Source organism: Lampetra planeri, chromosome 61 (genome assembly GCF_965212315.1).
Source record: "Lampetra planeri chromosome 61, kcLamPlan1.2.h2, whole genome shotgun sequence".
NCBI lineage: Eukaryota > Metazoa > Chordata > Hyperoartia > Petromyzontiformes > Petromyzontidae > Lampetra > Lampetra planeri.
In genome coordinates, this window is record NC_136167.1 from 464258 (window position 1) to 485776 (window position 21519).

Here is a 21519-nt window from a genome sequence, read left to right on the forward strand (position 1 = left end):
GTCGCGATGCAAAAACAAAATCGATGGCTTCGTCGATTAATCGATTCCGGCAGAAATCGGTTCGTCGAGTCAGAAATCGATACGTGTATTGTGACGGGAGATAAACACCATCGATTTTGTTTTGGTTGGTTATCGATTTTTCGATCCGCAATCGATTGCTGTCGTCACAATGAGCTCGTATTGTGCTGTGGTTGACCTGTACGGCGAGCATACTGGACCCCGGCCATGGTAATGTGGAATTTCCATCACTGACTCAGGGTCGGCAATTGAAATCGAGCGCTTCTTCCACGAGATGACCCGCTTGCTGCAAACCTTTTAAATGCGCCGATTAACTTCATCGTTAAAACACGCATTCATAAACGTTACAAAGATTGGAAAAAAGTTTTTATTTTATTTAAAAACCTACGTGTTAAACTAAATGGTAGAGGTATTCTTTGGGTGTTTCGGTAAAAGTCACGTAGATAGGTTGTAAAGAAAATTTCAAAAAACGACGTTTCGATCGCAACGCAAGCGATGAAAACGCTTTGGTTATTTCGATAAAGTCACCTTAGAAAGAAAAATAAATTAAATAAAAAAATTCGGCGTTTCGTTTGCAACACAAGCAATCGTCATCTGGTAGAAAACAAGCAATGATGACGATCGCTTGTGTTGTGATCGAAACGTCGTAGCAAGAATATGAATTCCTGCAATCACGAAAGCTTTAAGTCGATATTTAAATGGTTGAAGTTTATACTCTTAGGTTTTTTCGGTAAAGTCACGTAGGTAAAACAATAAAATAAAATAATACTAATAATAGTAATAAAATAATAATAAAATAATAAAATTTAAATAATAATAAATGAAAATAAATCAATTAAATCACGACGTTTCGGAGGCAACACAAGTCTGCGTCTTCAGGTGGGACCGTCACAGCTAAATTTACTGTATCAAGTAAATTTGTATCAAAATCTGTATCCAAATTTAGCTGTGACGGTCCCACCTGAAGACGCAGATTTGTGTTGCCTCCGAAACGTCGTGATTTAATTGATTTATTAGAATTTCTTACTTTTAATTTTTATTATTTTTTACCTACTGAAAAAACCTAAGAGTATGAATCCTTGCAGTCACGAAAGCTTCAAACCTAGAAGCTACACTGTGGCTGTAAAGACATGTTAGGCGACGTTTCGGACCAATGGCCCTTCATAAAACAACAAGGGTCCACCGACAAATCTGTTTAATAACTAACACATTCCTGCGGAAGGAGCTGGTAGGAACGTTGGGTTGCTCGGTCAATGGCCTGCAGGGTCAACGGCGGCGTGGTGTATTCCGCAAATATGCCCGACTGTGAGGGCGGGCACAAGCCGGCGTGAGTAGGTTAAACGTTGAGTTTTATAAGGGCACCACGGGGTGACCAGCCCCTCCCCACCCAGCCCCACCCCTCCCACCCAGCCCCACCCTCCCCACCCAGCCCCTCCCCACCCAACCCACCCAGCCCCTCCCCACCCAGCCCCTCCCCACCCAACCCACCCAGCCCTACCCCTCCCACCCCCCATCCAGCCCCACCCTCCCCACCCAGCCCCTCCCCACCCTCCCTTCCCCACCCAGCCCCTCCCCACCCAGCCCCTCCCTGCACGACGGACGGACGGACACAATAATCGCATGTGGGCTGGTGCAACCAGGAGGTTCCTACCAGTATAAACCCCAATTATCCCAGAATCACACAATCTTCAGACCGGAGAAATCCGATGAGCTATGAAGCTCTTCATACACAGATGTCCAGTCGACACGATCTAGTGGACGCCTTGGGACGGGGTTCATCCAGCAGTGAATAAGACCGTTGATGATGATGATGGCGGTGGTGCCGAAACGTTGTAGATAATTGTAATGTTTAATATTTTTATTATTGTATTATTTCCCTTCTACGTGACTTTACCGAAAGAACCAAGAATACGAATCCATGCAGTCACGAGAGCTTTAAATCGATTTGAAGCATGTTTTTTTTTGAGGGGGGGGGCATAGTTGAGGGGGGGGGGGTCTGACTTTTTGTGACGCCGTGTGACGATGGGGGGGGGGGTCAAAAACCGTCCAAAATCTCGTGACGTCATTTATGGACGGTCCCCTTTTCTGCGCGTGACTCAAGTCACTTATTTACAGAACACACACAGACACACACAGACATACACACAGACACACACGGACATACACGCGGAGTGCATTGGGTGGTGGTGGGACTCGTGTGTGTGTGTCTGTGTGTCGGTCAGTCGACCCGTGGCACCTGCTGGGTCTGCCCCGTGACCTCCTGCCAGCGGGCATTCGACACTTCACGTGGCCTCAAGGTGCACATGGCCTGGCACAAGCGTCGTGGTGACGTCACCGCCACTTAGTGGCGAATGGCGGTTGTTGTTGTTGTGTCTGTGTGTGTGGGACACTGTGGGAGCGGTGGTGTAGCGGTTAGCGCGCTGCGCTGCGCTATGAACCCGGCGACACGGGTTCGATTCCCGCTCACCGCCAACACCAGTGACGATTATCTGAACCGGTCCAGGGCCTCCTCTAGGTCGACTCAGCCTGAAATTAGTACCTGGTGTGGTGTGTAAACATCGCCACTGGGGAGACAAAGGCGGTCGGGTGTGGTGTTGGCCACCCACCCCATCGCGTGCCGTGCCGGCATTCATAAGGTGCTACTCGCTAACAGCACTTGCCCCAACAATCTGATCAGGCTATACGGGTGATCTTTGTCTTTGGTGTGGTTTATGATAACAGTAAATATACAAGCCGCTGAGTAGGAACATGGGGGCACCGCGGTGGCTAGGAGATGTTGACTACCTCGCCTGGTGTACAGGAGGTCGTGGGTTCGATCCCGACCCTGACGCCTGCCCGCTGTATATTTGGAGTTTGCGTGTCTCTCTCATCATCATCACGGTGGCTAGGAGATGTTGACTACCTCGCCTGGTGTACAGGAGGTCGTGGGTTCGATCACGACCCTGACGCCTGCTGCTGTATATGTGGAGTTTGCGTGTCTCTCTCATCATCATCACGGTGGCTAGGAGATGTTAACTACCTCGCCTGGTGTACAGGAGGTCGTGGGTTCGATCCCAACCCTGACGCCTGCTGCTGTATATTTGGAGTTTGCGTTTCTCTCTCTCTCATCATCATCACGGTGGCTAGGAGATGTTAACTACCTCGCCTGGTGTACAGGAGGTCGTGGGTTGGATCCCAACCCTGACGCCTGCTGCTGTATATTTGGAGTTTGCGTTTCTCTCTCTCTCATCATCATCACGGTGGCTAGGAGATGTTAACTACCTCGCCTGGTGTACAGGAGGTCGTGGGTTCGATCACGACCCTGACGCCTGCCGCTGTATATTTGGAGTTTGCGTGTCTCTCTCATCATCATCACGGTGGCTAGGAGATGTTAACTACCTCGCCTGGTGTACAGGAGGTCGTGGGTTCGATCACGACCCTGACGCCTGCTGCTGTATATTTGGAGTTTGCGTGTCTCTCTCATCATCATCACGGTGGCTAGGAGATGTTGACTACCTCGCCTGGTGTACAGGAGGTCGTGGGTTCGATCCCAACCCTGACGCCTGCTGCTGTATATGTGGAGTTTGCGTTTCTCTCTCTCATCATCATCATCACGGTGGCTAGGAGATGTTAACTACCTCGCCTGGTGTACAGGAGGTCGTGGGTTCGATCCCCACTGACGCCTGCTGCTGTCCTCCGGTCCTTCCCCCCCACTCTTACCACATTTAGAGTCAACGCACTCAGAGCATTTGGCTCCTGCTACTTTGTTGAGCTGTTATTGTATTTACAATAACAGCTGTGGACATTGTGTGTGTACACGTTGTACGTGGTATGTGGTATCGGTGTTAAGAGGCAGGGCAGGCTGGGGCAAGCGTGGAAATTAACCCCAGGGCTCAAGATTATACGTGGGAGACGGCTGAACGACTCAACTATATATTTTTATTTTACCGGGTAAGTTTAACACGTAGCAGGCTTTCGCGACCAATATTATTCATAAGAAACGTTTTTGGGTTTAGATCGCGTTACTTATAAATGTGTCGTAACCCTCCACCACCCGACACGGCCAATCAGCAAAAAAGTGTCACGTTGACAAGAGACAAAATAGTTCACCGCTTTAGCCCACCGGTGTGTTGAAGAGTGAAACCACAATATTTACAATTTATTTTTTGAGTTGTACGACGTTTCGCTGCTAATTGCATCCAGCATCATCGGGCAATTCGCCAGAATGGTGAGGCTCTGCTCTTTCTCCCGGTCTTAAACAGAGCAGCAGCAGCAGGGTGGCGTCATCGTTTAACTCATCAGGTGCAACGATTTTTAGGCGGAGAGGTTATTTCTTGCTGATTGGCCGTGTCGGGTGGTGGAGGGTTACGACACATTTATAAATAACGCGATCTAACCCAAAAACCTTTATAGGGTAAGGCCCTGATAGAGCTCTTTTAGAAGCCACCAGGCCGCGTGTCATGCAGTTCCGGATTAAGCTAAGCCCTAGAAAAAAACCATTAGAACACAATTTTACTTGCATAGTAAAGTAATTGATAGCAGTAGCCAAATGCTCTAAGTGCACGTTGATTCTAAATGTGGTAAGAGTGGGGGGGAAGGACCGGAGGACAGCAGCAGGCGTCAGTGGGGATCGAACCCACGACCTCCTGTACACCAGGCGAGGTAGTTAACATCTCCTAGCCACCGTGATGATGATGATGAGAGAGACACGCAAACTCCAAATATACAGCAGCTGGCGTCAGGGTCGGGATCGAACCCACGACCTCATGTACACCAAGCGAGGTAGTTAACATCTCCTAGCCCTACTAGTGTAGAGGGCTCGCTGTAGAACACAAGGCAATGATAATTAAATGCTGAAATGTAACACCGTCGCATCACCAGGCATTCATTTTAGGCTAAGTCGACCCAGGGGAAGGTCCGGCATTTGGTATTGGTCGACAGCGCGGACTGAACTCCCCACAAATAATACAGATAAAGATCCCCCGTGTAGCCTTAACACAATGTTGGGGCAAGTGCTGTTCGCGAGTAGCACATACGAAGGGGTGGGTGGCCAGCACCACGCCCGACCGCCTTTGTCTCCCCTAGTGCGCGCACACACGCGCACGCACACACATACAAAGATCCCCCGTGTAGCCTGTAACAGACTGTAGGGGCAAGTGCTGTTAGCGAGCACCTATGAAGGCCGCAACGGTACACGAGGGGGTGGGTGGCCAGCACCACGCCCGACCGCCTTTGTCTCCCTAGTGGTGATGTTTACGTACCGCACCAGGTACTCATTTGAGGCCGAGTCGACCCAGGGGAGGCCCAGGACCGGTTCAGATAATCGTCACGTGGTGTTGGCCTTGAGCGGGAATCGAACTCGGGTCGCAGGGTTCATAGCGCAGCGCGCTAACCGCTACACCACCGCTCCCCCACGCACACACACAGACACACACGCACACAGACACACACGCACGCACACACACGCGCACACACGCGCACGCACACACACGTACGCACACACACACACGCACACACACACACACGCGCGAACACACACACACACACGCACACACACACGCGCGAACACACACACGCACGCACACGCGCACACACGCGCACACGATAGTACAACAACATCGGCTTATTTGGAAGTTATGTGAAGAGCGAGTGGGGTGTGCGGGTGGCGGTGAGTCGCAAGCGAATCGCCGTGGTCAGGAACGTTTCCTGTTGACTCTCGTTTGTTGCGCTCATGTCAACACGTCCAACCGGGTACACATTTAAGGCTGAGTCGACCTACGTGTGTGTGTGTGGGGGGGGGGCACACGACAGGTTATACACCGGTGGTCCGTAACATTCACTGCAGCCTTGCACCCCCTATTGTTCTCAATAGTTAACCAATGTAACGATGTTAAATAAAAAAATACGGAGAGCTTTGATGAAACAGAGGAAGTTGGACGTTCGAGCCACGTGCTGAATTTGGTTGTTTCGACGATTTGGCTTTAAAAAAAATAACTGCACGTCACAAGAGTTTGTGTGATATTGAACCAAATTATGTATAAAAAAAAATACAACTTAAAGCACAAATCAAGTAATTTATAAAGCAAATTACATATAATTTGTAACAGTATTGAACAAATATATACAGTATAACATTAAAGTACATAACCAATGGCTGTTACTGGTAGGAACCTCCTGGTTTCACCAGCCCACAGGTGATTATTGTATCCGTCTGTCGTGCAGGGAGGGACTGGGTGGGGAGGGACTGGGTGGGGAGGGTGGGGCTGGGTGGGGGGTGGTCACCCCGTGGTGCCCTTATAAAACTCAACGTTTAACCTACTCACGCCGGCTTGTGCCCGCCCTCACAGTCGGGCATATTTGCGGAATACACCACGCCGCCGTTGACCCTGCAGGCCATTGACCGAGCAACCCAACGTTCCTACCAGCTCCCTCCGCAGGACAACGTGTTGCGTTTAGTTTGTCCTTCCACCCACACGTCCGATGAGCGCGGAAACGTCTACGTACGGTGCGAAAGAACTCCAACAAACGAGCGCACGCAACACACACACATTTGGTAAAATGTACCCGCAAATTTATTCGATTGGAAAAACTCCACGAAGCAATCATCGCCGCCCCCACCCCCCCTACCGACAGCAGACTCATACCCCCCCCCCCGCCCCCCCCAGGTCTCTCTTTGGAGATCGGAGCCGGCTCGACGGGACGAACTTTGCAACGTTGCGCCCTCCGTCGACGACGATGGGGGCCACCTTGGGAAAAACGTGGGGGGGGGGGTTGGCAGACCGCGCAAGGACGGGATAAGGTGACAGGCGTTACGGCGAACAGACTGGCTCACCGCCAAGGGTGGGAGTGCTCGACGCACGATCTGAAGTTCGCGCAATCGAATCCCGTGCACGGTCAATTCGTTCGTGAGGACGATTAAACAAAGAATAAGTGCAATGAGCGACCGCCACATATCCACGACTGCCAACAATGCACGCACGCACGCACGCAGAGCCTTTTTTGCACCGTACGTGGCAATCCACGCTAATCGTAAATTAACCGCCCATGTGTGACGTTAATTTTCTGTGGATGTTCACGCGTGCCCAGATCATGTGCGACGTTGTCCAGCAGAACCCCTCTTCTTCTTGGTTCTTTCGGTAAAGTCACGTAGAAGGGAAATAATAAAATAATAAAAATAAAACCTAATAAAAATAATTCTCACGACGTTTCGGCCACAACGCAAGCAGCCGTCCTCAGGTGAAGAACAGGTCTGTCGGAAAGACAGTGTCTGAATGACACAGTGTCTGAATGACGCTGTCTTCTCGACAGACCTGTTCTTCACCTGAGGACGGCTGCTTGCGTTGTGGCCGAAACGTCGTGAGAATTATTTTATTATGTTTTATTTCTATTATTTTATTATTTCCCTTCTACGTGACTTTACCGAAAGAACCAAGAAGATGAATCTGAACTTCATCGTCACGGCCATCATCGTCGTCGTCATCAGCCGTGGTCAATCCACTGCTGGATGAGTGTGTACGGTGCAGAAGAAGTTCAACAGACATACTGACTGCCCATAGACTCGACGCTGCCCATAGACGCAACACCGCACCTCCGATTATCACGGTTGGCTACGTATGGTGCGAAAGAAGTTCAACTTGCATGCGTACACAACACGCAGCAGGTCACCGCCACCACTTTGACACGGTCTACTCGCTTTGCTCGATCTCCCGGTTGAAAAAAAGAATTAGCGACCGACTCATCGCTCCATCTCATCGGTTGGACGTCCTCTGAGAATTTCAGTTGGGAGACACGGACTGGCTTTGCTTCCCTCCCCCTCCGTCCCACCGCCCTGTAGCTCTTAAGAGTTCATAGTGCACAAGCTACGAGCTCAAATTAATAATAATAATACGCGGCGATGAAAAAAATACATATTGCTTGGAATATCGGAGTAACGATCGTTAAAGAAAACATACGACTTACAGAGAAGCAGATAATAGACACATTTTTGTCGTTTTATACATTTTGTACACGTGTGCAATAGTTTATTTTCAGTTGCCCGTACGTCAATTTGGCCTTGTCGGTCCCTCCCTCCCTCCCTCCCTCCCTCCAGCCAGCAAAACTTTTTTTCTTTCTAATACTGCGAGTATGATAGCGTATCGGCCGGGATGGAGGGGGTGAGGGGAGAGGCTGCCACTCCTCTGTCGGGAGCTGGACCGGTACCGCCTGGATCTCTGTGGTAAACAGGAGGTCCGGTAGACCGGCTCTGGCTTCTGCCACCACGAGGGGTGGACAATCCTCTACTCGGGGCAGGAGACTGCCAAACAACAGGGAATAAAGGGGGCGTGGGAGCGTGGCGGTGAGGTGTGGGAAGCTGTAAGCTCCAGGTTACTTTTGGGCTCGCCTTCCCATCAACCGGAGGCGAGGAGTGGTGGTCGTGGTTACTTATGCCCGAACATCCGTGGAGGGATGCAGGCAAGGCCGATGAGTCAGATGCCTTCTATGACCTCCTGTCACAGGTGCCGGCTAAAGTGGACCCTCGGAATAGAGTCATCTTGTTGGGTGACTTCAATGCCCGAGTTGGTCATGATGCTGGCACCTGGTCTGGAGTGATTGGAAGGCATGTTGTTGTTGTCACGGGTGACGCTGCTGAACGCCTCGGTGATGTGGATGACGTCACATCGTGAACGTCTGCGCAATGATGACGTCATCGCGCGGACGTCTGAGCGATGGTGACGTCACCCCATGCCCCACACCATCGCGATTAGGAACAGAAAGACAGGAACAGACAAAGCGAGACATCTCGATGAGAAGGCAAGAGAAAGGTGGAGAGAGACAAGGCTCCGTATAGGATCAAAAGTTTTGCTGGCTGGCTGGCTGGCTGGGAGGGAGGGACGGTCACGTCCAATAGGATGTGCGGGTTTCTAGCATTCGTACAATAAAAAAATAAGCGAGCACGTTTCACACTCCGTACGGTTCCCCGCTCCATACGCTCCGATCTCCGTACGTTCCCACACTCCGCACGTTATCGCGGTTGTTCCCGCGGGGGCGCTCAGAGCGCGTGTCAGTTTGGCATGGAGTCCGACGTTTCGCCACCACGCACGGATAAATAAAAAAGTAAAAAAAAAATTAAGTGGCGTTGAATTTCGATTTAAAGCTTTCGTGACTGCAGGGATTAATCTTCTTGGTTCTTTCGGTAAAGTCACGTAGAAGGGAAGTAATAAAATAATAAAAATTATAAAAAAAATTATTGTGTTTTATTTTTATTATTTTATTACTTCCCTTCTACGTGACTTTACCGAAAGAACCAAGAAGATAAGTGGCGTTGCTTTGCCGCACAGCTTCCCAACACAATGCGCGGAGGGAAAACCAATAACGCGGCGGCACAACCTCCCAACAATACGTCGCAGAGCCGGGCTGCACGGCCGCGAAAACCCACGCCGGCAGTAGCATCCTCACCCCGCCCCCCACCCCGTTCCTGATTTAAGCTGCCAGGACGCGTAGCGAAACGTCGGACGTCGCGGCAACGCGGCACGGCGCGTCGCCCGGAGCTCCGCAAATCCGGCTTGCGGTGGGGGGGAGGGGTGGGTGGGGAGGGGTGAGAAAGCTCCCGGCACGCGGAAGCGACGACGCCCAATAACGTGGCCGGTGACGACCCGGGGGACGCACCGACGCGCTTTCAAAGCCCGTCACGAGTTCGCGCTCCGATCCACATCGTTCTCCGGCGCAACTTCCGCCCGCGCCTCCTCCATCTCCTCCACCTCCTCCCCACCGCCGCCGCCGCCATCGGCCCTCCCGCCGTCGTCGCCGCCGCGCAGAGCCCTGCCACCCTCGCCGCGCCCGTGGTTCTTCCGCACGTGCTGGTTGAGCGTCGCCTGGAAGGGGAAGCACTTGCCGCAGAGCGCGCACGGGAAGGGCTTGTTGCCCGTGTGCGTGCGGATGTGGTACTCCAGCTGGTCCTTGCGCGTGTAGCGCTTGCCGCAGTGCCGGCACGCGAACGGCGTGATGCCCATGTGCAGCCGCATGTGGCGGTCCAGGCTGCCCTTCTGGTTGAACGACTTGCCGCAGTAGAGGCACGTCAGACGCGGGTTGTAGCGCATCCACCGCTCCTGGCCGGACGTCGGCGTCGGCGCCGCCGCAGCCGCTGATGATGACGTCGCGCCGGTGACCGATGCGGCGCCGCAGTCGTCGCCGCCGCCGCCGCTACCACCGGCCGCGCTCTGCAAGTAGTCGGCGTAGGCCGCGGCCGACGGGAGGGCTCCGTCCGAATGCGGCGAGAGATCGGCCGACGCCGGGTGCTGCTGCGGGGAGGTGCTGCGTGCGCGGATGACGCCGGCGTTGGCGGCGGCGTTGGCGGGTGCCAGCGACGCCGGCGCGAGCGAGAACGCCCGCGGCACCAAGAGGCCCCGGCGGGCGGCGAGGTCGGCGTGCTGGATGACCCGCGGCTTGCGCCGTCTGCGCGCCGCCGGCTTCTCGTCGCGGTCGTCGCCGCCGCCGTCACCCACCCACTCCGCCATCACCACCTCGTTCTCCTCCTCCTCCTCCGCCGCACTGTTGTTGTAGTTCCCCCCCTCCTCCTCGTCGTCATCGTCGACGTCGTTGACATCGTCGTCGTCGTCGAGGTCGTCGCGACGCATCTGCTCGTCCGGCGGCTCCGTCTTGATTTGGAGACGGACGCTCGTGGCCGACTTCCTGGGGCGCCGGCTTGGCAACAGCACCAGCTGCTGCTGCTGCTGCTGGTGCTGATGGTACCGATGGCGTTGCTGCTGCTGCTGCTGCTGGTGATGCTGATGGCGCGAAACCGCCGGAGGGAAAGTGACGTCCTCCGGCGATGAGCCCTGCACGAACCCGTCTGGCCAGCCCAGCTCGGTCCAGCTGGAAGCCTCGCTCCCTCCGCAGCTTGCGCCGCCTCCACCGCCACCACCACCACCGCCACCGCCACCGCCGCCGCCACCGGCCACCGCCGGCAACTCGTCCTCGCGTGCGAGAGGCGGGCCGTGCGAGCCGGGGACATGGGCCGGCGGCGTGGAGGGGAGGAGAGGCCGATCGCACGACGACGACGATGACCGCGGAGGTGGGGGAGGCGGGGGAGGAGGCGAGGGCTCGAGGAGGCCCGGAGAGTCGTGGGAGGAGTCGGTGAGGTGGGACGTGGGGCTGAGCATCCCGGCAAGCAGTTGCACGCAGCTGGGGTGACGACACGCGCACGCGCGCACGCAAACAAAGGTAAAGACAAAGATGCCGCCCCCAGTATTGCCTTAACAGAACTGTTGGGGCAAGTGCTGTTAGCGAGTAGCAGCGCCTGTGAAGGCCGGCACGGCACACGAGGGGGTGGGTGGCCAGAAACCACGCACGGCCTCCTGTCTCCCTAGTGGCGACGTTTACAGACCGCAAGAGCTACTCATTCGAGGCCGAGTCGACCTAGGGGAGGCCCAGGACCGGTTCAGAAAATTGGAGTAGCACAGCGCGCTAACCACGGCACTACCGCCCCCCCATACGTACACGCAGGCACATACCCAGACAATACACTTACACAACAACCGCCATTCGCCACTAAGTGGCGATGACGTCACCAGGGCACCTGTGCCAGGCTAGGTGCACTTTAAGGCCACTTGAAGTGTCGAAGGCTCTGGCTGCTGGCAGGAGGTCACTGGACAGACCCAGCAGGTGCCATGGGTTGACCGATCACTGGCACATGCACCACCTGCGCCCCCTACTGTGCCAACTCGCTGTGTTTCAGGGGCCTGGCCATAAACGATAGCTCAACAAAGAGGCTCATCGCGTGAAAATGTATTGCAACCAAATACTCTGAACGCGCGATGTTGATTCTAACACGTGGAGGGAAAAAATGGAGGACTTCGTCGAAAAATCAACGCGACCACGGGGAGAGAGAGAGAGAGTAAGCATGCAAATTTCAAATATACAGCAGCAGGCGTCAGGGTCAGGATCGAACCCACGACCTCCTGTGCACCAGGCAAGGTAGTTAACATCTCCTAGCCACCGTGATGATGATGAGAGAGACACGCAAACTCCAAATATGCAGCAACAGGCGTCAGGGTCAGGATTGAACCCACGACCTCCTGTACACCAGACGAGGGAGTTAACATCTCCTAGCCACCGTGATGATGATGATGATGCGAGAACTCCAAATAAACAGCAGGCGTCAGGATCGGGATTGAACCCACGACCTCCTATACACCAGGCGAGGTAGTTAACATCTCCTAGCCACCGTGATGATGATGATGCGAGAACTCCAAATAAACAGCAGGCGTCAGGGTCGGGATTGAACCCACAACCTCCTGTACACCAGGCGAGGGAGTTAACATCTCCTCGCGACTGCGGTGCCCCCACTCTCTCTCTCTCTCTCTCATTCCTCCATCTCCTCTCTCGCCCGCCCTCCCTCTCATCCATCCCTCCCAATCGCCGTTTCTCTCCTTTAATCTCACTCCCATTTCTCTCTCACCCGCCCACCTGCCCTACTCACTCCCGCCCGCCCGCCCCCCATCTCACCGGTCGATGACGGGCTGCAGCTGGAGGAAGCTGGCGGCGGTGAGGAAGGCGAGGATCTCCCTGCGTGTCAGCACCAGCCTGCCCGTGTAGCAGAACGCCAGCAGCTGGGCGAACACACGCGGGCTTCGCACGACGCCCACGTGAAGCGCGCTCAGGCCCTGCAGCCCGGCGTGGTCGCGGAAATAGGGGCAGCTCGCGGCAAGCACGGCCTGTGGGTGGGGGTGGAGAGTTGTGGGGGGAATCTTAATTTTGGAGCTTTCGTGACTGCATGAATTATTGTTTGGTTCTTTCGGTAAAAGTGACGTATAAAGATAAAATAATAAATTAAATAATAGCATACGACGTTTCGATTGCAACGCAAGCAATCGTCATCAGGTATAAATGAAATAGCAACAGAAATTCTAAGCAGAGAACTATAGACGGACATATAAGCAGACAGATATCACCAAGATACATAGAGAGAGAGTAACACAGGTACAGAGAGGGAGATCGTCTCTGTGGGGTGGCCTTAAATAGACAGAGGGGGGCGGAGGCAGAGAGAGGGAGGGGTTAGAGAAAAAATGTACATGTCAATGAGTACGAAGAACGCGTAGTAAAGTACGCAGGCTTGAACATTGGGGGGGGTGGAGGGGATAGGGCGTTAGGGGATTGAGGGGATCGAGGTTCAAGTCAGGGGTAGGGTTAGGAGGTAGGGGATAAGAGTTGGGGGTGTGTGTGAGAGCCGGGGATATGGTTAAGGTTGGGGTTAGCCACAGTCAGATGCGTACGTGTCAAGCCGTACTGTGTATCCTGTATTCTTGTACGGGGAACTTTAGTTTTCAGGTCCATACGGCGTACAGCCCAAACCAGTTTGGGGGTAGAGTGAGTTTAGGGTAGAGTGACGTGTAGGGGTAGAGTGAGGTGTAGTGGTAGAGTGAGGTGTAGGGGTAGAGTGAGGTGTAGGGTAGAGTGAGGTTTAGGATTAGTGTGAGGTTTTGGCTTAGTGTGAGGTTTAGGGTTAGAGTGAGGTTTAGGGTTAGTGTGAGGTTTAGGGTAGAGTGAGGTTTTGCCTTAGTGTGAGGTTTAGGGTTAGAGCAAGGTTTTGCCTTAGTGTGAGGTTTAGGATTAGGCACAGGGACAGCTTTGCTAGAGTAGTGTAGGCGGTGACGTTGTCTCAGAAGCACCACGTGGCAAGAGAGGCACGAGGGGTTACGGTGAAGAGTCCGGCTCACCTTGTGTGCGCCAAACGCATGGCCAGCCACGTGCAGCGTGATGTCGCAAAGCTGCCCGTCGAGGCGCAGGCGATTGAGCTCCGCCAGGATGGTGGGGCCATGGCACGCGGCCATGAAGGGGATGGCCTCGCTCACATCCGTCGTCATCTGCAACGCACGGGCACGATGAACAACGCAGTACCGTTTGTGCATGTCCTGTAATGTAGGTACGTTGAACTTCTTTCGCAGTCGTACGTAGCCAACAGTGCTAATCGGAGGTGCGGCGTTGAGTCTGTGGGCGGTGTTGAGTCTGTGGGCAGTGTTGAGTCTATGGGTTGTGTTGAGTCTATGGGCAGTGTTGAGTCTATGGGCAGTGTTGAGTCTATGGGCAGTGTTGAGTCTATGGGCAGTGTTGAGTCTATGGGTTGTGTTGAGTCTATGGGCAGTGTTGAGTCTGTGGGCAGTGTTGAGTCTACGGGCAGTGTTGAGTCTATGGGCAGTGTTGAGTCTATGGGCAGTGTTGAGTCTATGGTGCAGTGTTGAGTCTATGGTGCAGTGTTGAGTCTATGGGTAGTGTTGAGTCTGTGGGCAATGTTAAGTCTGTGGGCAGTGTTGAGTCTATGGGCAGTGTTGAGTCTATGGGTAGTGTTGAGTCTATGGGTGTTGTTGAGTCTATGGGTAGTGTTGAGTCTATGGGCAGTGTTGAGTCTTTGGGCAGTGTTGAGTCTATGGGTAGTGTTGAGTCTATGGGCAGTGCTGAGTATATGGGCAGTGTTGAGTCTATGGGCGGTGTTGAGTCTGTGGGCAATGTTGAGTCTGTGGGCAGTGTTGAGTCTATGGGCAGTGTTGAGTCTATGGGTAGTGTTGAGTCTATGGGTGTTGTTGAGTCTATGGGTAGTGTTGAGTCTATGGGTAGTGTTGAGTCTATGGGTAGTGTTGAGTCTATGGGTGTTGTTGAGTCTATGGGTAGTGTTGAGTCTATGGGCAGTGTTGAGTCTTTGGGCAGTGTTGAGTCTATGGGTAGTGTTGAGTCTATGGGCAGTGCTGAGTCTATGGGCGGTGTTGAGTCTATGGGCGGTGTTGAGTCTGTGGGCAATGTTGAGTCTGTGGGCAGTGTTGAGTCTATGGGCAGTGTTGAGTCTATGGGTAGTGTTGAGTCTATGGGTGTTGTTGAGTCTATGGGTAGTGTTGAGTCTATGGGTGTTGTTGAGTCTATGGGTAGTGTTGAGTCTATGGGTAGTGTTGAGTCTATGGGTAGTGTTGAGTCTATGGGTAGTGTTGAGTCTATGGGTAGTGTTAAGTCTATGGTCAGTGTTTGTCTATGGTCAGTGTTTGTCTATGGACAGTGTTGAGTCTATGGTCAGTGTTTGTCTATGGGCAGTGTTTGTCTATGGGTAGTGTTGAGTCTATGGGCAGTGTTGAGTCTATGGGCAGTGTTGAGTCTATGGGCAGTGTTGAGTCTATGGGCAGTGTTGAGTCTATGGGCAGTGTTGAGTCTATGGGCAGTGTTGAGTCTATGGGTAGAGTTGAGTCTATGGGCAGTGTTGGGTCTATGGGCAGTGTTGAGTCTATGGGCAGTGTTGAGTCTATGGGCAGTGTTGAGTCTATGGGTAGAGTTGAGTCTATGGGCAGTGTTGAGTCTATGGGCAGTGTTGAGTCTATGGGCAGTGTTGAGTCTATGGGCAGTGTTGAGTCTATGGGCAGTGTTGAGTCTATGGGTAGTGTTGAGTCTATGGGCAGTGTTGAGTCTATGGGCAGTGTTGAGTCTATGGGCAGTGTTGAGTCTATGGGCAGTGTTGAGTCTATGGGCAGTGTTGAGTCTATGGGCAGTGTTGAGTCTATGGGCAGTGTTGAGTCTATGGGCAGTGTTGAGTCTATGGGCAGTGTTGAGTCTATGGGCAGTGTTGAGTCTATGGGCAGTGTTGAGTCTATGGGCAGTGTTGAGTCTATGGGCAGTGTTGAGTCTATGGGCAGTGTTGAGTCTATGGGCAGTGTTGAGTCTATGGGCAGTGTTGAGTCTATGGGCAGTGTTGAGTCTATGGGCAGTGTTGAGTCTATGGGCAGTGTTGAGTCTATGGGCAGTGTTGAGTCTATGGGCAGTGTTGAGTCTATGGGCAGTGTTGAGTCTATGGGCAGTGTTGAGTCTATGGGCAGTGTTGAGTCTATGGGCAGTGTTGAGTCTATGGGTAGTGTTGAGTCTATGGGTGTTGTTGAGTCTATGGGTAGTGTTGAGTCTATGGGCTTTGTTGAGTCTTTGGGCAGTGTTGAGTCTATGGGTAGTGTTGAGTCTATGGGCAGTGCTGAGTATATGGGCAGTGTTGAGTCTATGGGCGGTGTTGAGTCTGTGGGCAATGTTGAGTCTGTGGGCAGTGTTGAGTCTATGGGCAGTGTTGAGTCTATGGGTAGTGTTGAGTCTATGGGTGTTGTTGAGTCTATGGGTAGTGTTGAGTCTATGGGTAGTGTTGAGTCTATGGGTAGTGTTGAGTCTATGGGTGTTGTTGAGTCTATGGGTAGTGTTGAGTCTATGGGCAGTGTTGAGTCTTTGGGCAGTGTTGAGTCTATGGGTAGTGTTGAGTCTATGGGCAGTGCTGAGTCTATGGGCGGTGTTGAGTCTATGGGTGTTGTTGAGTCTATGGGTAGTGTTGAGTCTATGGGTGTTGTTGAGTCTATGGGTAGTGTTGAGTCTATGGGTAGTGTTGAGTCTATGGGTAGTGTTGAGTCTATGGGTAGTGTTGAGTCTATGGGTAGTGTTAAGTCTATGGTCAGTGTTTGTCTATGGTCAGTGTTTGTCTATGGACAGTGTTGAGTCTATGGTCAGTGTTTGTCTATGGGCAGTGTTTGTCTATGGGTAGTGTTGAGTCTATGGGCAGTGTTGAGTCTATGGGCAGTGTTGAGTCTATGGGCAGTGTTGAGTCTATTGGCAGTGTTGAGTCTATGGGCAGTGTTGAGTCTATGGGCAGTGTTGAGTCTATGGGTAGAGTTGAGTCTATGGGCAGTGTTGGGTCTATGGGCAGTGTTGAGTCTATGGGCAGTGTTGAGTCTATGGGCAGTGTTGAGTCTATGGGTAGAGTTGAGTCTATGGGCAGTGTTGAGTCTATGGGTGTTGTTGAGTCTATGGGTAGTGTTGAGTCTATGGGTGTTGTTGAGTCTATGGGTAGTGTTGAGTCTATGGGTAGTGTTGAGTCTATGGGTAGTGTTGAGTCTATGGGTAGTGTTGAGTCTATGGGTAGTGTTAAGTCTATGGTCAGTGTTTGTCTATGGTCAGTGTTTGTCTATGGACAGTGTTGAGTCTATGGTCAGTGTTTGTCTATGGGCAGTGTTTGTCTATGGGTAGTGTTGAGTCTATGGGCAGTGTTGAGTCTATGGGCAGTGTTGAGTCTATGGGCAGTGTTGAGTCTATTGGCAGTGTTGAGTCTATGGGCAGTGTTGAGTCTATGGGCAGTGTTGAGTCTATGGGTAGAGTTGAGTCTATGGGCAGTGTTGGGTCTATGGGCAGTGTTGAGTCTATGGGCAGTGTTGAGTCTATGGGCAGTGTTGAGTCTATGGGTAGAGTTGAGTCTATGGGCAGTGTTGAGTCTATGGGCAGTGTTGAGTCTATGGGCAGTGTTGAGTCTATGGGCAGTGTTGAGTCTATGGGCAGTGTTGAGTCTATGGGTAGTGTTGAGTCTATGGGCAGTGTTGAGTCTATGGGCAGTGTTGAGTCTATGGGCAGTGTTGAGTCTATGGGCAGTGTTGAGTCTATGGACAGTGTTGAGTCTATGGGCAGTGTTGAGTCTATGGGCAGTGTTGAGTCTATGGGCAGTGTTGAGTCTATGGGCAGTGTTGAGTCTATGGGCAGTGTTGAGTCTATGGGCAGTGTTGAGTCTATGGGCAGTGTTGAGTCGCGATCGAACCCACGACCTCCTGTGCACCAGGCGAGGTAGTCAACATCTCCGAGATGAGAGAACGCGCGGTGGCTTAAGCGACATCGCGCCGACTGCCGACAGAGTGAGAAGGGCGCTTGGGAAGAGGACAGCCGATGTGGTTTGAGACTCGGCAACAGCAGGAGGAGATGTTTAAGAGGAGATGTTTAGGAGGAGATGTTTAAGAGGAGATGTTTAGGAGGAGATGTTTAAGAGGAGATGTTTAGGAGCAGAGGTACCCAAGGTGCGTCAAATCGCACCCTAACACTGCCACCACCACAACCACCATCACCGCCACAGGAGAAGTTGTAGCGATGGACTCAGCTCGCGTGCCGTGGCGAGAAGGACGCGTCTCGTGTCAGCTTGGGGAGTGAAGGCCCCCATCTCTTTAACATCCAGCGGTGGATCGAACACGACTGCAGCTCGCGTTGTTGACACTGATTGGGTACAGTAGCAATAGGGCCCTGGCTTTCGCGAAGTGTCTAAGCTCACCTTTAAGCCCCTGTGCTCCACGTCCTCTTCCTGTTACCGTACGCGGTTGTTTGAACACGGCAGAGTGTTGTGTATTTACAGCATGTTCTAAAGTTTAATGACAATTTAATGAAACGTAATTTCTCTAGCTTACTGCTGGAGCGACAACCCGCGGAGGGAGAAACCATTGTCAACCACGGGGGTGTTTGTATGGAGTTATTTCACAATTTTACAAATTAAATGTAACCATATTACGTTGATTTAAATGTAAGTTCGTTAATTGTTATTGATAAATTGCCGTGATTTTGTAATGCTGCGTCTTGGTTTGTTTTTAATGTTTTAAAGTAGAAGCCAATGCACAGAATTTGTGTTGTTACCCCGGTGTGTGAGTGGTACATTCCGAACAGCTACGGTGAGCAATGTGGATCAAAGCAGATGGCGGTGACGCGATTCATTATTACTGATGTTAATTTGGCATCATTGGACTGACCTGTAAAATATTTACATAAAACAAATAATTGACGCGGTTATTTGAACACGGCTACGTATTGTATATTTAAAGCATATTTTAAAGGTTAATTACAATTTAAATAAAAAAAATTATCCGCGATTCCTGTAGCGACAACCCAAGGAGGGAGAAACCATTGTCAACCACAGGGGTGTTTGGATTATATTATTTCACAATTTTACAAAGAAAACAAAAATATTGCGTTTATTTGTATTTCAGTTTGTTAATTATTCTATAATAATATTTTTCCTCATTTATAATGCTGCGCCTTGTTTTTTAAAAATGTTTTAAAGTACAAGTTCATTCGAAACTTTTTGCGTCGTTCCCCCGGTGCGTGAGTGGTACATTCCAAACAGCCCAACAGCTACGGTGTGCAATGTGGATCAAAGCAGATGGGTGTAACGCGATTTTTTATTACTGATGTTCATTCGACATCAATGCCAAATTAATCAGAATATTTATTTATACTGCAGGAATCCGATGAGCGAAAATGGGCGGCTAAGAACGTTACAACAACAAACAATACAAACGCATGATAATAGTACAAAGAACAAGTCAATTTAGCATATGTTGATGATAGTCAGAAAATGTAGCGTTTCTTACTTAGCGAGTTAATCTAACTATTATTGTTCTATAGTTAATCCAATCAGGGAGGTTATTTTATTGTGTTTTTTCTTTATCCCAGGCTATATCTCTCGTTTCCATGAACATCACTCGCAGTGGCAGAGCAGGTGGCAAAGTGCTGCCCTCCACTGTCGCTAGAAGGGATCTCCTTGGCAGCCACTTCACACAAACCTTACTAATTGGCTGTGTCCGGTGGTGCTTGGTGGTTTCAGTTTCATTTCAGTTTCATTTAACAGGTCCCTGCGGGGTGGGCTGGTAGGAACGAACAAATGAATGGCTATAATAAAATGAAATGGCGGGGGTACGATACGAAGGGAGAGTTTGAGGCCTAGTTCTAGGCTTTAGGCCTAGCCGTAGGCTTTAGGCCGCTGTGAGTTAATTTTTAATTTAAATGTTTTAATTAAAAACTATCTCAGGGAATTATAAGGGAATGTTACACTTGTTTAGCCAGGAAAGCCTCACTGAGTCTAAAGGTTTTTGTAGGGTCCTGCCAAGTGTTTGCAGTAGGGGGCCATGTTGCTACACCTAATTGGACATCGGACGGACGGACGATATAATCTATTGTAGGCTGGTTCACTTCGTTCCTACCAATAATATACTCTTAGTTCTTTCGGTAAAGTCACGTAGGTAAAAAAAGTGAAATTAAAATGAATAAAAATAAAATGATAAAAATCACGACGTTTCGGAGGCAACACAAGTCTCCGTCATCAGGTGGGACCGGAGACTTGTGTTGCCTCCGAAACGTCGTGATTTTTATTATTTAATTTTTATTCATTTTAATTTCACTTTTTTTACCTACGTGACTTTACCGAAAGAACTAAAAGTATGAATCATTGCAGTCACGAAAGCTTCAAATCTATAATTCATTTATTATCTATAACCCTGTGAGTCATGCGGCTCTTGACTCGGGTGCAAACGCAACCAAAACAAAAACATGAACAAGAAACATCTTAAAGTGACTACACGCAACAGAAAAATTCTGGAATAAAACAGCAAAGTCTTCCAGAAAAACACCGCATTTCAACGCTGTGTGCAAAAATCCCAGTGGGATGCAAGTCAAACAATAACAACCATAAGACAATGTAGATTAAAGTTATCAGGCTAACTCTATATTCAATGTGGCGCTGCACTCTGATGTTGTAGGAGAAAACATTTATTAATAAGTATTTTTAATTAAGTAGAACGTGTTGTCTATATTTATTTAAAGTTGCGCATTTTGATGTGACGTCACGTTTCTCAAAGCCCCCCCCCCCTCGTCACACATCGTCACAAATGTCTGACCCCCCCCCCCCCTCTAGGTGCGTGACGTCATTTATGAACGGCCCCTTACTGCAACTTACTACTCCTGACTAAGCATTGGTAGCAGGCACAGCTTCGGAGGGGCGTCTTATAATCCGGTTGAGGAATCGATTAATACGCATCGATTACTACGCATCGATTACTATGCCTTGGTTAGTGGACTTTTCGATTCCACTAAGGCGGAGGTGGCGGTGGAGAATCGATGCCGTCTTATTCTTCGGTGCGTCTTATAACCCGGTTGAGGAATCGATTACTACGCCTCGATTACTACGCCTCGATTACTAGACTTTTCGATTCCACAATATGGTGGGCAAGGGGGTGGTGTGGAGAGAATCGATGCCAATCTTCCAGAAGAGGAAGTTGCGTTTCATTTAGCAATTTTAGTGCGGCTGGTCTACCTCATCCAGAAGATGCGCTAAAGTTTTGTTGTTGTCTTCTCATGTCGGAAGAATCTTCCGGAAGCGGTAGAATTCGCTTGCCACAGACACGCACCACGCCCGTGATCGCCTTGGCCCCCGTGGCTTCACTGGATTGGTTAACGCGGCTACCACGTGATGATATTTAAATAATCTTTGGGGCTTTGTCAAAGCCACTCCCCACGCTTGCGTTAAAAAAAAACAAAAAATATATTCTCTGGCGAGGATAATTCTACTTAAGCTCCCTTTTGACGAGTCTGCGCTCACCTTCCATAACAACAAAAAATGTTTTTTTTTATGTGTTTTTACGTTTTCGACAATATGTTAATGATATGCTAATGAGGGCACGTGACTTCCTGGCAATGTAAGGGAAAGGCTTCACTCGATTGGTTAGCGCGGCTACCACGTGATTACATTTGAATATTTTTTAGGTTTTTGTCAAAGCCACTCCCCACGCTAGCGTTTTAAAAAAACAAAAAATATATTCTCTAGCGAGAATAATTTTACTTACGCTCCCTTTTAACGAGTCTGCGCTAACCTTCCATGACCAAAGAAATATATTTAAAAAATAAATGTTTGTACGTTTTCAAAAATATGTTAATGATATGCTAATGAGGGCACGTGACTTC

The 21519-nt window shown here is 50.6% G+C and overlaps 1 protein-coding gene across 1 annotated transcript; it reads right to left on the reverse strand.

The window, feature by feature from the left end:
* Positions 1–7326: 7326 nt before the first annotated feature.
* Positions 7327–18456, reverse strand: ZBTB34 (zinc finger and BTB domain containing 34). Its single transcript, XM_078619067.1, has 4 exons — positions 18065–18456; positions 13692–13838; positions 12481–12689; positions 7327–11157 (listed from the first exon to the last, which is right to left on the reverse strand). Exons 2-4 carry the CDS (start codon positions 13836–13838, stop codon positions 9663–9665), a joined length of 1851 nt encoding a protein of 616 aa, XP_078475193.1. The 5' UTR covers positions 18065–18456; the 3' UTR covers positions 7327–9662.
* Positions 18457–21519: the final 3063 nt, after the last annotated feature.

Bases quoted from the DNA above. Each gene is read 5' to 3' on its own strand.
- ZBTB34 (XM_078619067.1), bottom strand. From the start codon at position 13,838: ATGACGACGGATGTGAGCGAGGCCATCCCCTTCATGGCCGCGTGCCAT. The intron at 12,690-13,691 runs GTGAGCCGGACT...CCCCACCCACAG, and splicing joins ATGCGTTTGGCGCACACAAG to GCCGTGCTTGCCGCGAGCTG. The intron at 11,158-12,480 runs GTGAGATGGGGG...TCGTCACCCCAG, and splicing joins CTGCAGCCCGTCATCGACCG to CTGCGTGCAACTGCTTGCCG.